Genomic DNA, 14,132 nt, shown 5'->3' on the forward strand with positions numbered 1-14,132 from the left:
CGTGAGGTAAGTTAGAAACGCTTACTTTGACACTCGAGTTTTTTGGGGGTTTTTGTTTCTTCTGATGAGCTGAATTGACTTGAACAAAGTTTTGTTTCCGGTCGTTGTGGTTGTCGACTGTTCAGTCTCTGCTTGACCTTCATAGGCCGACGCAATGTCAAGATTTTCCCAATCTTCATCAGTGGATAAGCAAGAAAACGTATTTTATGTGACATTTCTGATGAATTTCATCATGCAAAACTCTGCAAATTGAATTAGATTTTCAAATGCGAGGAAACAAGTTTCAATTTTCTGTCTGAAATAAGACGTCGCAGAGACGAGAAATGAACAACATTGCGAGTCCCCTTTTCCAAAAATACATCGAAATGTATTTATGACAAAAAATTTTCATCTAGCCATTGAAGTGAATAATGTATTTTTCATGACAGTATCTATTTTAGAACGCTTGTAGGGAAGACGCTTGATCTTTCAAAGTTGACGTTGATTCCAAAAATGTGTTCGGTTCGAGTGTTCAAGCAATTTTGGCTAACGCGAAGGAACGACGAGTTACCTTCCCGGAGGTAAAACTCATAGAAACAAACGAGTCCGCTCGGGGGCGCCGCTGTCCTTTACGTCACTTCCTGCTTCTCCTCGAAAACAAATTCCCTCGAGAGCATTTTCATGGCGGGAGTTACAAAAAGCCAAATACGTCAAAATCACGTTTAATGGCGAGGTTTTATTTTCTGATAAAGCAACAAAAAACAAGAGCGTGTGCCGGTCGTCACGGCGACGGACGGCGGTCAGGCGGTGGCCGCCTTCATCGGCGCCTGCTCGCCGAACGCGCGCGTGAAGTGAAGCACGTGATCCTCGCAGTGCTCTCCTGCGCACACACATGCACACGAATGAAGCGCCAGAATCTGCGGCCGACTCCCAATCGTCGTGGTGAAAAGAAAAAAAAAAAAAACAAAGAAAATGAGCAGGAAGTCGCGTCTCTCTAATTTGTGTAAGTTTGACTTTGTCCTCAGAATGATGTAAATAAACTTGCGGCTCGCGTGCTGACCGGGGTTGAACGCCGGGTTCCCCCTGAGGCGTTGGTTCCTCTGCTGGAAGAACCTGAAGACGGTGAAGAACAACATCCGGTCTCCCGTCTGACGAGCCGCGTCCAGAAACTTCCTGGCGGAGACGTTGTCGTGGGCGCCTGCACGCGCGCACGGGGCACTTCGCTTAGCGGAAGCCGGGGTCACGGGACCGCGCCGGTCGCCGCCGTACGTACCCACGCTGCGGATGAAGCGGAGCGCCCCCAGCACCTGCCGCTTGGACAGCAGGACCTCCACGATCTCGTCGTTGGCCGTGGACAGACGCTACGACGCGCACGCGCGCAAAGGTCATTGGAGCCGGACGACGGCGTCGGGAGGGGCGAGGGGTACCTTCAACATGTCCAGAGACAGCTGGTGGGCGGGGGGGTAGGTGCTCTCCAGGGACAGCAGCAAACACGCCTGAACGAGGTCAACAAGCCGTCATTCATCGACGGCACGACCCGGGGCGGACGCGTGTCTGACTCACGAGCGGTTTGGAGTCGGTGAGGACGTGATACTGCAGGAACTGGTGCAACGTGTAGAAGAGGTCGTGCCGCACCAGCGTCTTGATCACCAGCTCGTACAAGTAATGCTGAAGAAGAAGAGGGAGAGGGAGAGGGAGAGGAAGCCGACGTCGACCCGGCCGCCTCGCATGACGTCACCTGACCTGCACGCCGATCTGGAAGTGGTTGAGCGAGCGGATGTACTCCATCAACACGGCGATGGTCAACTTGTGGGAGGCGTCCTGGCAACACGCACGCGACGGGTCGGGAATCACTTCCCGATTCGGGAGGCGGTCGTTCGGTACCTTCCTCTCGGTGAACGGCGACAGGACGTGCGTGTACATGTCGGACTGGTCGATCACCGCCTGGCTTCTGATGGGTCGCTTGTGAGCGGCGGCGCCGCCGCCTCGCGCGGGACCCGCCTCCGCGGCCTGCCGGGGGGGGGGCGTCGGCCGAGTGACTCCTCCCCTTTCGGCCGCGTCGCTCGCTCACTCACCGAGTTGTAGTTTTGCTCCGCCTCCAGGAAGTCTTTGTACACCTGATTGAGTTTGTCGAAGACGCTCGCCACCACGGGGAGGCTTCCTCGCCGCTCGCCTTCCACCACTGCACGCGCGCACACGCGTTGGTCTTTGCAAGGTAAAGCGACGCGCGGAGCGAGGACGGGCGGACGTACGCTGCGAGCAGACGGACAGGATGACCATCTTGCAGTCGCTGCGCCGTAACAGGAAGTCCATCAGTTTGCCCTTGTCGTGCAGAAGCTTGACTGTGGGACTTAACTTGACCCGAAGATACCACAAGTAGCCTGGCGATGAGACCGTACGTCAATACGGGGATGGGGGAGGGGTCAGTCCGCGCGTGTGTTCGCAGACCTTCGCTGGCGCTGATGATGATGTCGGGCTGGAAGACGCTCCAGGAGGAAGAGTCCGCGTGAGGTCAAGTCAGACAACAAACAACCAGAGAAGGAAAACAAACCACGCTGGCGAAGGGGGAGGATACACAGCTGACACGGGACAGGAAGTTGCGCCGCGACCGCCGCCGGACCTTTTGCGCAAATCACAAAACAACTTTTGTTTACGGCCACGCCGTCGCCCGGACGTGCGCGTGCGGGTGCGCGTGTGCCCGCCTGAGCGCGTGATGTCGAACGGCCGGATGGAGCGAGCGGGCAGTACGGGCTGATGCGTGCTGACGGCGCCGTCCGACTCCTTCAACTTGATGTCGAACATCAGCGACGTCTGAAACGCACGCCGCGGCTTTTGTTTGTTTTTGATTGTCACGCGCGCGCGCGCGCGCGCGCGGGGGCTCGCACGCACCTGGGAGCTCTGATGATGGACCACCACCAGGTTGTCGACAATGTTGAGCGCAAACTTTCCCGTCGTGTTCAATTTCAAGACGTGCGTCTTCTTGCACACTCCGTCCCTGCGCACACGCACGCGCACACACAGACGGGTTCATATTTAACACTGAGCCGGTGTGCGCGTGTGTGCGTACCTGGGCAAGTGGTACAGCACCACCTCGGCGCCGGGACTGTTGGCGCTCCTGGAGTGATGCTTCAGGTACATCACGTACAACTGACCATAACTACACGAAAAGGGATGTGCGCACGATGCCAGGAAGAAGTTGGAGCGTGTGGCGAAGGCAACAAGATGGAAAGATGAGAAGAGACCAGGAAAAACCAGAACCCGGACAGAACCGGGGGGCTCTCGCGGCCGAGCCGACAACCTTTCCCAACGCCGGCCGCCGTTTTCCGACCCGCGCGGGACATTCGGATCTCGCGCCCTTCGTCCGGCGCTCCGACTTACATGGTCGCCATGGCGACGTCTCTCTCCGACAGGCTCAGTTTGGCCGGTTTCGGGACGACGGGCAACTCAATCTCGAACTTGGACATCTTGGAGACGCTCCCGCTCTGATCCGTGCGCACACACACACACAGTTAGATGGCGGTGCAAGGTCCAGACAAGTACACACGCAGTGCGAGTTCTGACCCGGAAGGCGAAGGGCTGCAGGACGTTGGCCTGCACGGTGGTGGACAGCAGCACGACGGCCGTGTCGGGACAGTACTGGTACCAGTTGACGTTGAGGCTGTGACTCTTGAGCAGTTTGACGGCACGTTTGTCCGGAAACACCTGGAGGTGACGCGCAGGCAGGTGTGGGCGGAGCCCGGCCTCCGGCCGGCGCGGCGCCGTACCTGGTAGAGCTCCACGCCCTGGTCGCTGACGAAGACGATCTCGTTCCAGTTGGTCCAGCAGAAGCCCAGCAGGTTGGCGTTCCTCATCTGAAGGACACGCGCGGGTCAGCGAGGCTCGCCGTCGTCGTTCCAGCGGCGAGCGGCTCACCTTGCACTCGTGCGTGAACTCCGTGTGCGGGTAGTCGGGGATGAAGTTGATGAAGTCCTGGAAGAGACCAAGTGGCGCATTAGACGCTCCGCTCCCCACGTGTGGAACCAAACGGACTTTTCGGGTTGTTCAGCCAGTCGCGCTAAAGTCACGCTGATGGACCGCAAAATCAAAATCAACTGCGTGCTCCGTTTTTATATTTTGAGCACATAAGGCATGCGACTCACCACCGACTTTGACGTTCTCTGCACGGCCAGAATTTTGTTCCCAATGGAGAACTTGATACACTTGACTTCTCCTTTATCCTCCATTCTGGCCATAGAACACACAAGTCATCACAAATCGTAACGTCCTTCGGCCCGCGGAGTGCGACGCACCTGAAGGCGACAGAACTCTTGTCGTCCGGACCTTTGACGACCACCCCCGTGGCGCCCCCTGAACGCACCGCGAACACCTGAAGGCAGCACGGACTTTTGTTGACAAACATGTCATAGAAAGAAACGGACGCGGCTCACGCGAGTCGAAGCTGACCTGCTTGTTGGCTTCGTCGAAGAAAACATTGTTGACGCTCGAAGCGTTTTCAAATTGTACGAGATTGTCGCAAAGCTCCAAGTAGTGCTCGTCGCCCATCTTGTCAAAACATTGGCTCGATCCAAAACCCGACACACCCGGAACACTTTGGACTGTGACTCCATTGACTTCCTGTGAAGCTGTCGCAATAAAAATTCATTTGGCTTTGAGCCGGTACGAACATGGCGATCGCAATCTTGCTAATCCAGCAGCAGAAGTGTGTGTTTATGTATATTCCGGCCTTTTAATGAATATTATTATTGTTATTTGAAAATAAAATTAAAATTTAAAAAAAAAAAAAAACGAAGTCACCCGGAAGTTTTTTTTTTTTTTTTTTCCTTAAGAGTTCAATTTTGCTCTCGCGGCATCGATCGATGACTTTCATGGCGTTGAGGAGGTTGACATTAAGTCGTCGGTGAGTATTCTTTTTCCTTTCACTTGTGTCTACGGGCGGAATATCGAGCAGACGAGGGGAACCTCAAGATTGTTGGACAAAAGGAATAAACGCTCGACTAGTGGCACCTTTGCCCTTCGGGTCGTCACGCAATGCATGATGGGGCAGCTAGCAAACACGAGCACTGCACAAGCTAATACCGGTGGTGCGAGTGCAAAAGCTCGTGTGGCTTTTTGAGGCTTCTGACCCTGGACAATATATAATCCACATATAAGATATCAAATTTTGTGCAGTCGGTAAGTATTCACAGCGATTCGCTCTTTTTACCTGTTGTTCTAAATCTGCACAAATGTTTTTCCCTTGTTGTCATTATGGGGCGTTGTGTGGAGAATTTTGAGGGAGAGAAAATGACTTTATTGGGTTTTGGGATACGGCTGTAACACAACAAATTGTGAAAAAAGTGAAATGCTGTAAATACTTTCAGAATGCACCCTGTTAATGCTTCTGAATGGAGCATCCAAAAGTGGTGGAACCATCCTCAAAAATGAAATGCACATTACTCATTCCAAAGATAGGAATACTTTCATCTAAATTAAAGGAAAGCTCATTTAAAAAAAAAAAACCCACATCTATAGTGATTAGTTGTTACAGTAACTTAGGTGCGTTACTAAAATGTTCAAAGTGCCTATGTATCTACACAGCGTGTAATGTTTACTAAATTTAAATTAAACAAGCCCTCGTTTGATTTCACCAAAATGGCCGACACTCTCTGGACGTGTTCTGCCGTTGACGTGCGGCCGTCAGGTTGTGGCGTTTGTCCGGCGTGCCCGCCGTCGGCTTCCGCGGCACGAAGACGTCCACGATGGGTGAGGCGCAGAGTTCAACTCCTCCCGCTCGGCTCGTTAGCCGCACGTGCTAACACTTGAGTTGTCATCCTCAGGTGTGACCGAGCAACACTTTGAGGAGGCCAAGGAGAAACTTTCCTCGTTGAAGAAAGATCCCGGCAATGATGTCAAACTCAAGATCTACGCTCTCTTCAAACAGGTCGCGATTGCGTCAGCGTTACGGCTGACGTCAGTCACGTGACTTCTGTTTCTTTGCGGGTCACGTGACAGGCCACGCGCGGCCCGTGTGACACCCCCAAACCCGGAATGCTGGACTTCATCAACAAGGCCAAATGGGACTCGTGGAAGTCGCTGGGATCAATCACGCAGGTCCGCAACTTCCTGTCAGTCCGCTCCGGTCCGCATCATGAATAATTGCCCGTTGACCATCTGAAAATGGGATTGCCAGGATGAGGCCCGGCAGCAGTACTGCGATCTGATCGGCTCCCTGGTGGCGGCAGAAGACGGCGGCTCCGCCCGGGAGTCCGCCGGCGCCGGCGCCGGGGTCGGCCCTCGCGCTTACGACTCCCTATTGGTCAGCACGGAGGATGACATCACCACCATCACGCTGAATAGACCGGCCAAGAAGAACGCCATCACCACCCAGGTCAGCCCGACGCAGCCGCGCAAATATTAGCAGCAGCAGCGTCTCATAACTTGAAGCGCTGATAACGAATTTGGTTCCGACGCGCGTGGGAATATGGGGGGGCTGTGACGTTTCCCCGCTCCCCGCTTTCCGCTTTGGTTGAACGCGGCGGCGCTCCGAAGCTCGCGCTCAGCGTGTCGCGTGTCTTCCAGATGTACGAGGAAATCATCGAGGCCCTCCAGGAAGCGGCGCGAGGCCCCTCGGTTGTCACCGTCTTCACCGGTAACGCGCACCCGCCCGGTGACGCACACGCGATCGGCGGACACGCGGACCCGACGTCAACGCTGGCCGGCGAACGCTCCTTCTCGCACGCGTCGGAAAGGAGCGCACGCTGACGGCGTCGGACGGAAGTTCCCGACGTAGCCGCGGTTTGACGGCGTGCCGCTCCGCAGGCGCCGGCGATTTCTACTGCAGCGGGAACGACCTGAGCAACTTCACCAAGATTCCCGAGGGAGGAGTGGAGCAGATGGCCAAAGCCGGCGGCGAGCTGCTCAGGTGACCGCTCGCCGTTTCCGACATTCTCCGGGGCGAGCGCCGTTGATGTCGCCGTGCCGCCCCCCTGCCCGCAGGAAGTTCGTCAAGGCCTTCATCGACTTCCCCAAGCCGCTGGCGGCGGCGGTCAACGGACCGGCCGTGGGGATCTCCGTCACCGTCATGGGAATGTTTGACCTGGTCTACGCTAGCGAGAGAGTACGTGCGCACGTGCGCGACGTGCTTGATATCTGGGCTCATAATTCAAGTTTTTTTTTTCAAAGAAAAAAAAAAAAAAATCTAATTCATTCAGGCCACCTTCCACACTCCCTTTAGCCAACTGGGTCAAAGTCCAGAAGGCTGCTCGTCGTACACGTTCCCTCGCATCATGGGATTCAGCAAGGTACGTGCACGTGCACCGTAGAGTCCTGTGACGCGTGATTTGAGACTCGTGTGTGTGTGTGTGCGCGCGCGCGCAGGCCAATGAGATGCTGCTGTTCAACAAGAAGCTGACGGCGGTCCAGGCGTGCCAGCTGGGCCTGGTGACGGAAGTGTTCCCCGACAGCAGCTTCCGGACGGAAGCGTGGAGCCGACTGAGAAGCTACGCCAAGCTACCTCCCGACGTAAACGCGCACTCGCAGTTTTGAACGGGGCCGGACAAAGTTTGCCCGGCTTTCGTTCAATATCTTGGGCTGGGACGTCCGTCTGGGAAGGTTTACCGTTGAACAATTTCAAGTCACGGTATCGACAGAACTGACGTCATAATCATAATGCCCTTTCTTGATTGTATAATTTTTTCCCCCCGCGCTTTCAACATTTGACATCAACCTTTGAAGTCGCACGATCCGTCCAGGTTCCAAAATGGTTTTTTTTCCCCTTTGCCGCTTTTCCCGTCAGTCTCTGGCGCTGTCCAAGCAGCTGATCCGCTCGGTGGAGAAGGAGCGCCTCCACGCCGTCAACGACGCCGAGGTGGAGCGTCTGATGGAGCGTTGGACGTCGGACGAGTGCTTCAACGCTGTCATGGATTTCTTTCGGTCCAAAGCCAAGCTGTGAGCGCGGCGACGTGCTTCCGACCGATTGGCCGTCCGAGGTGAAGGATCGAGTGCCCGAAATCAATCGCACGCCACCCGAGTTGCGTGGGTGACAAATAAAATGTTTGTGATGTGCAGTCGGCTCGAGTGTTCGCATCAGCCGTCGACGCCGCGTGAAGTTCGACGGTTGAAAACTGCGGCGCACGGAAAAGGAAAAGGACCAAACCGAGCGATTTGCTTTCCTTCTGGTTCTTTGATTCCGTTTGTGACGCGTCGATGCGGGTATTGAAAATCCCGAACCTCACGAGGCAGTCGGACCTTCGGCCGTCGAGCGTCGGGGTGGCCGAAAGTCGCCCGATGGGCCGCTCGGAGAGGGCGGCGGCGCCGACTTGTTCGGACTGGCTCACGCCGCTCAAGTGCCGCCTCTTTCCGCTAAACGAAAGCAAAAGTTTGACGTTGGATCAAAACTTGTGCTCTGCCGTCTCAAATGCTTTCGGGAAAAAAAAAAAAAAAACCGGAAAACTCAAACGATCTTGTGTTGGAGCCAACGTGACGTCTGGTCATCAAACGGGCCCTCCTTTCATTTTTCATCTTTTCAAAACTTTTAGAATGTACCAATAAGAGAATCTGCATTGAAAAGTGTAATTCATCTCCGACGATCCGGTTTGGGGGGATTTGAACCCCAGTCCTCAGAATGCTGAGGTCAGCGCTCTATCCAGTTGCATCATTATTCATCATAGGTGCTGAAATAGGATTTCTTTTTTGATTGTTTGTCCAGAGCAGCGTTTCTTTGACCCGGTCCTAGCCTTTTAGCTCTCGGTCTCGGTCCTTCAGCCATATTCATGTATGGATTGTGTAATTTTAAATGTAATCAGATCCATCTTCCGAAAAATGAAAAAAAAAAAAACGTTGCAAGGAGTCATCCAATCACAACGAGGGTCTGTCCCTCTGAAGTCATCCAATCACCACCAGGGGCCGTGTCCCTTTAAAAGTGCGACTCCGCCCCCTCCGGTCGGGCTGTGCAAGATGGCGGCCGAGCCCGGAGGTGAAGTTTATCTGGGCTTCGACTTCAGCACCCAGCAGGTAAAAAAGAAACAAAAGCCAAAAGGGGAAAACTCACTTCATTGACTTTGCAATCCGGTGAAGATTCTTTTGATGCACACATTTGACATTGCAACAAAAATTCAAGTTATGGATTCACCACGCATTGCGCTTAAACAAACACAAATGACGTGAATGTTTGTGTGTGAAGCTAAAGGTGGTCGCGATCGATCACAACCTCAACGTGATCCATCAGAACCAAGTGGAGTTTGACTCGCAACTTCCGGAGTTCAGGTACTACAATAATATATATATATATAATAATATAAAGGCGACGAGTTGAGTTGGCAATTCCAAAACTCCTGCAGGCACATCGACAAATATTTGTCGCAGGGTGCACGAGTCAACTTTATTGATTGACACCATTTGTTCGTTATGTTTATGTCCCTTTTTTTTTTTTTAGTATTTGCAGTGCGATAATGCGGTATAAAGATGCGTGCACACATACAGGGTGTCCCAATTTTTTGGGACACACTTTAAGTAATTGTAAAGGTGATGATTATTATAACTGAAATAATTTTTAACATGTAAAAGAACAAATATTATTCAAAGTGTGGTTACATTTTTGTAAAAGATGATTAAATTACGATAATTGTAGGGAGAAATAACTTCTTCCCAGCCGCGTTGAGACGAATTATTGGGCTTTTTTTTCCCCCCTTCTTCTTCTTTGAATGTCTGCTTTATGCACGACGCTCTTCGTGAATCTTACAACGTTCCGCCCGTTACGTCACGTCAGCAGTTGTCGTCCTCGGCTGCGGTCGTGTCTAACTTGTGATTTTGGGGCGCAGGACGGAGGGGGGCGTCCACGCGGGCGCTGACGGTCTGACGGTCACGTCGCCCGTCCTGATGTGGGTGGAGGTAGGACTCGTGCGACGGCGTTGACGGGACGAGAGGCTCGTGGGCGCTCCTTCACGTTCCCGCCTCCTTTTCAGGCGCTGGACCTGCTGCTGGAGCAGATGCGGGAATCGGGCTTTGACTTCTCCAGGGTGCGAGCGCTGTCGGGCAGCGGTCAGGTGACCTTGCGACCTTTTCCGCGCGCGCCGTCAATCCACGCGCGTGGTGAGCGACGTCCCGCTCTCGTCCTCTCAGCAACACGGCAGCGTGTACTGGAAAAACGGAGCGGCCGCGACGCTCGGGCGGCTCTGCCCCCGTTTGAGTCTGAGCTGCCAGCTCCAGGTGTGTGCCTGCGCCTGCGCCTGCGCCTGCGTGTCTTTCCGCTGGTTCTCCACGGGATGTTGGTGACGTTTCAGGACTGCTTCTCCGTGCGCGACTGCCCCGTGTGGATGGACTCCAGCACCGGGCGGCAGTGTGAGCGCCTGCAGGAGGCAGTAGGGGGCGCCGCCGCGCTGGCAGACGTCACGGGCTCCAGGGCCTACGAGGTCGCCCGGCATTTTCATTGACAATATTCTGACCATTAATAACTTGCCCTTTTCTTGACGGTAACAAAATTGCTGTATAATGGCGAGGCTTCTGCATTGTCGTGTTCGACCTCTGAGCGGTTCCGGAGATCCAAATGAAGAAAGAAAGCGGCTGAACCTTTTTTTTGTCCCCCCCCCGTTCATCAGCGCACGGTGATGGCTTTGTGTGTGTGTGTGTGTGTGTTTGTTCAGCGTTTCACAGCAAGTCAAATTGCCAAAATGTGCGAGGAACGACCGCAAGAGTTCCGGGACACTGAGGTCAGTGGGTGACCTTTGACCTTTGAGCCCGGCTCCCGTTTCGGACGTGACTCGAATGATTCGGGGGTCACTTTGTGTCAGAGGATCTCATTGGTCAGCAGCTTCGCGGCGTCGCTCTTCCTCGGCGCTTACGCCGCCATCGACTACAGTGACGGTCGGCGGCCGACGTTTCTCATTCCAAACGTTTCCGTTCAAATCTCTCCTTTGCTTTCCTTTCCAAAACTTGTGATGTCATCACGTCCACCCCGAAGGTTCCGGAATGAACCTTCTGGACATCAGGAGCAAAAAGTGGAGCGAGGCGTGCCTGGAGGCCGTGCGTCCCGGCCTGGACCGCCTGCTGGGAACGCCGCTGCCGTCCGCGTCCGTGCTGGTGAGACCGTCCACTCCCAGGCCCCCCGGCCCCGATCCCCTTGACCCCTTGGTGACCTTGAACCCGTCGGGACCTCCAGGGCGCCGTGTCATCCTACTGGGTCGGCAGGTTCGGGTTCTCGGACACGTGTGCGGTGGTTGCCTTCACCGGAGACAACCCAGGTGACCCTTCGGGTCGGCCATCTGCCCGTGACGGTGACGGTGACGATGACGATGGCGATGCTGTTCTTGTTCCTCAGCGTCGCTGGCAGGAATGAGACTCCAGCAGGGAGATCTGGCTGTAAGTGGCCGTGCCCGCCCGCGTGCGTGCCCGCGTGCGTCCTCGCGCCCATTTCCCCTCTGCGTGTGCGCGCGCGGCAGGTGAGTCTGGGTACGAGCGACACGGCGTTCGTGTGGCTGCAGGACGCCCGTCCGGCCCCGGAAGGTCACGTGTTTGTCAACCCTGTGGACTGGCGGCACTTCATGGCCTTGCTGTGGTGGGATTTTGTGTTTGCGTCTTTTTTTTTTCACGCGTCACCCGCGTGAGCGACGCCAACATGTGCGTGCGCGCGCTCAGCTTCAAGAACGGATCGTTGACCCGCGAGCGGCTGAGGAACCGCTGCGCCGGAGCGTCGTGGGAGCGTTTCTCCGCCGCTTTGAGACAAACTCCTCTCGGAAACGACGGCTTCGTCGGTACGTCGCCGCTTTCCTTTTTGTTTGCGGGCTTTTATTGTGACGTGACGTGACCTGTTGTTTGCAGGCTTTTATTTTGACGTGATGGAGATCACCCCCCCGGCGTTGGGCGTTCACCTCTTCGACGCAGACGACAACGAGGTAGGCCGGCTGCTGTCTGCGTGCGGGGGGTGGGGGGGGGGGTGGGCATGGTCGTCGTTTGGGAATATTCGGAACTCCGCTTCGGCCTGCTTTGGCCAAATCGCAGGACTCGACGAGACCGACCGGCAAATGGCTGTTACTCAGTACTTGAGTAATTATTCCATTGTGTACTTTGTACTCTTCCTCAAGTATTTTTGGGGAGGACTACTTTTCACCCGGACTCGCGTGAGTCACATTATTGTCACGTAGTTGGACCCGAGGACCGTCGTCGTCGTCGTCGTCGTCTTCTACCCTCGGCACGTTTTAGCTCCTGGCCTCGGCGGCCATTTTTTTCTGTATCTTTTTGTTCCCGCAGGTGTCGTCCATGAGCCCCGAGATGGAGGTGCGGGCCTTGGTGGAGGGTCAGTTCCTGTCACGGCGACTGCACGCCGAGCGTCTGGGCTACTCCATCAGTACGAACGCGCACAAAGTCATTCGGCAGCAGACTTGAACGCCTCCCAAACGAGACACGCCCGCCCATCTGCTTTCAGTTCCAGGAAGTCGAATTCTGGCGACGGGCGGAGCCTCGCGCAACAAAGACATCCTGCAGGTCGGCGGCGAAGCTCACACGCCGACGCTCCGCGCCGTCGTCACGTGATTGTCTTTTCCCGAACGCGTCTTTCAGGTGCTGTGCGACGTCTTCGACGCCCCGGTTTACACCGCGGACGTGTCCAATTCCGCTTGCCTGGGCTCCGCCTACAGAGCGCTGCACGGTAGGCTGACGCCAGCTGGCGCTTTTTGGTCCGGAAAGAAGGGCAAGGAAGGAATGTGAGCGTGTGAGATTTTGGTGGGTGCTGCAACACAATCTTTGCGACTTGACAATTTTGGATCACGTTGCTCGCAGTAGCGCCAGAACCGTCAACTGCCCGGTTTTTAATCTCCTTTTGCGAGGAGCTCTGCGTGTTCCGGACCTTCGTCGTGTTGTGATGATGACGAACGAGTGCAAGTGTGAGCCTAACAATGTGATGATGATGATGATGATGATGATGAGGATGGTGGCGGTAGAGAAGCCCCTCACACACCGATTGGTCGATAACATTTCAGGTCTGCTCGACCAATCGGGAATGTCCTTTTTTGACGTCCTGAAGAAAGCTCCCGAAGCCCGACTTTCCGCCACACCGCATCCCCGTGCGCAGCAGGTACACGCACGTAACACGTACTGGCAGGACTATCTTGATGTGAAGCCCCCCTCGGTGGTAATTATGGCAAATGGCTGAAACGGCTGGCGCAACCGCCCAAAATACGGAAAAAAAAAAAAAAACAAGAAAAAAGAAATTTACATGCCAGTTATAAATCCAGGAAATTTTCCTTCCAGGATTATGAAGTATATGGAAGTACACGTGAAAGGTATAATAATACACTAATGGAACGTTTGTTGCTCCGCGCATGTACAGGCTGTGGCAGTCCACCAGGGGGCGCCAACACCTACACTCAACTCAGGCTAATGGGTCCCATTGTATTGTGGACTTGCCTCGAGGTTCTGCTCCTTGCTGGTTCAGCTGGACCTGTTTACAAATGTGGATGTATTTTACAGACCTGTCATGCGGTTACACACATTTTGGGGGGTACGGGGGGGGGGGGTTCGCAGTTCCCGTCACGGGGTCCCGGACGACGCGCTGACGTTTTTGCTGCTCGGAAAGTCGGCAGCACAACGTCTGAAATGTGGAATAACTTTTCCACCGCTAGAGGAGGAAAATAAAGTTGTTGCAATTTTCTGCCCCACACGTGTAAAACGTGCTTTGCCGTGTTGTTGTTTTTCCCCACGTACCGCAACCCTCCAATCGTAGCGTCGGCTCTCGTTCGCCTACAATGCGCGCAGATGAGATTTGGATCAGCCGGGTCGGGCTCGGGCTCGGGCTCGGTCTCGATACGGGAAAACGGAAGGCTGTCTTTTGCTTCAAGATGGCGGCGGTGCGTGACGCGTGTGTGCACGTGTGTGTTTGCAAAAAGGTGTACGACGAGATGCTGCAACGTTTCGCCCGATTGGAGAAGAAGGTCCTGCGGAAGCTCCGCCCCTGAGCAGACGACGTACTCTCATTGGCCGACATGATGCATCCCATAATAACAGGTCCGCCCTTGAGGCGTCAATGACATCACTTCACCACATTCCCGTCACCCCAATTGCGCAAAGGTTGGCAACATGCGCATGTGTGACTTCTATTGGGGGGGGGGGGGGGGGCAGGGGGCACCCCCTTTGCTCGCCCTTTTGTCATTAAACAAGACGTCACGCAAGAATGTTCTCGTTGA

The 14,132-nt window shown here is 54.7% G+C and overlaps 3 protein-coding genes across 7 annotated transcripts; 2 read left to right on the forward strand and 1 right to left on the reverse strand.

Annotated features, from left to right (window-relative positions):
• Positions 1-695: 695 nt before the first annotated feature.
• rmc1 (regulator of MON1-CCZ1) lies at positions 696-4,652 on the reverse strand. The gene is made up of 21 exons (XM_061804519.1): positions 4,423-4,652; positions 4,269-4,345; positions 4,119-4,203; positions 3,892-3,948; positions 3,744-3,830; positions 3,541-3,681; positions 3,358-3,461; positions 3,047-3,136; positions 2,869-2,974; positions 2,682-2,790; positions 2,555-2,599; positions 2,428-2,481; positions 2,232-2,360; positions 2,055-2,161; positions 1,864-1,989; positions 1,723-1,800; positions 1,543-1,647; positions 1,407-1,475; positions 1,253-1,340; positions 1,040-1,177; positions 696-859 (listed from the first exon to the last, which is right to left on the reverse strand). Exons 1-21 carry the CDS (start codon positions 4,519-4,521, stop codon positions 780-782), a joined length of 1,974 nt encoding a protein of 657 aa, XP_061660503.1. The 5' UTR covers positions 4,522-4,652; the 3' UTR covers positions 696-779.
• Positions 4,653-4,744: 92 nt separating this feature from the next.
• eci2 (enoyl-CoA delta isomerase 2) lies at positions 4,745-8,024 on the forward strand. 2 transcript variants are annotated; one of them, XM_061804506.1, is made up of 11 exons: positions 4,745-4,876; positions 5,660-5,721; positions 5,796-5,899; positions 5,971-6,069; positions 6,149-6,346; positions 6,538-6,607; positions 6,778-6,880; positions 6,955-7,075; positions 7,170-7,259; positions 7,336-7,479; positions 7,754-8,024. In XM_061804506.1, exons 1-11 carry the CDS (start codon positions 4,836-4,838, stop codon positions 7,907-7,909), a joined length of 1,188 nt encoding a protein of 395 aa, XP_061660490.1. In that variant the 5' UTR covers positions 4,745-4,835; the 3' UTR covers positions 7,910-8,024. The 2 variants fall into 2 exon arrangements, with proteins under 2 accessions (XP_061660490.1, XP_061660491.1); XM_061804507.1 differs by lacking the exon at positions 4,745-4,876 and adding an exon at positions 4,910-5,151.
• A 135-nt stretch (positions 8,025-8,159) lies between these two features.
• Positions 8,160-14,116, forward strand: xylb (xylulokinase homolog (H. influenzae)). Of its 4 annotated transcripts, none has more exons than XM_061804493.1 (19): positions 8,160-8,970; positions 9,140-9,222; positions 9,777-9,846; positions 9,921-10,001; positions 10,078-10,164; positions 10,239-10,367; positions 10,599-10,664; positions 10,746-10,818; positions 10,916-11,034; positions 11,114-11,195; positions 11,273-11,313; positions 11,394-11,509; positions 11,590-11,705; positions 11,773-11,846; positions 12,202-12,298; positions 12,377-12,435; positions 12,511-12,598; positions 12,930-13,024; positions 13,836-14,041. In XM_061804493.1, the coding sequence occupies exons 1-19, from the start codon at positions 8,734-8,736 to the stop codon at positions 13,902-13,904; spliced, it is 1,782 nt and encodes a 593-aa protein (XP_061660477.1). In that variant the 5' UTR covers positions 8,160-8,733; the 3' UTR covers positions 13,905-14,041. The 4 variants fall into 4 exon arrangements, with proteins under 4 accessions (XP_061660477.1, XP_061660478.1, XP_061660479.1 ...); XM_061804494.1 differs by lacking the exon at positions 13,836-14,041 and adding an exon at positions 13,280-13,603; XM_061804495.1 differs by lacking the exon at positions 12,930-13,024 and having other exon boundaries at positions 9,728-9,846; positions 13,836-14,116.
• Positions 14,117-14,132: the final 16 nt, after the last annotated feature.

Source organism: Syngnathoides biaculeatus, chromosome 19, assembly GCF_019802595.1.
Source record: "Syngnathoides biaculeatus isolate LvHL_M chromosome 19, ASM1980259v1, whole genome shotgun sequence".
In the NCBI taxonomy this organism is placed as follows: Eukaryota; Metazoa; Chordata; class Actinopteri; order Syngnathiformes; family Syngnathidae; genus Syngnathoides; species Syngnathoides biaculeatus.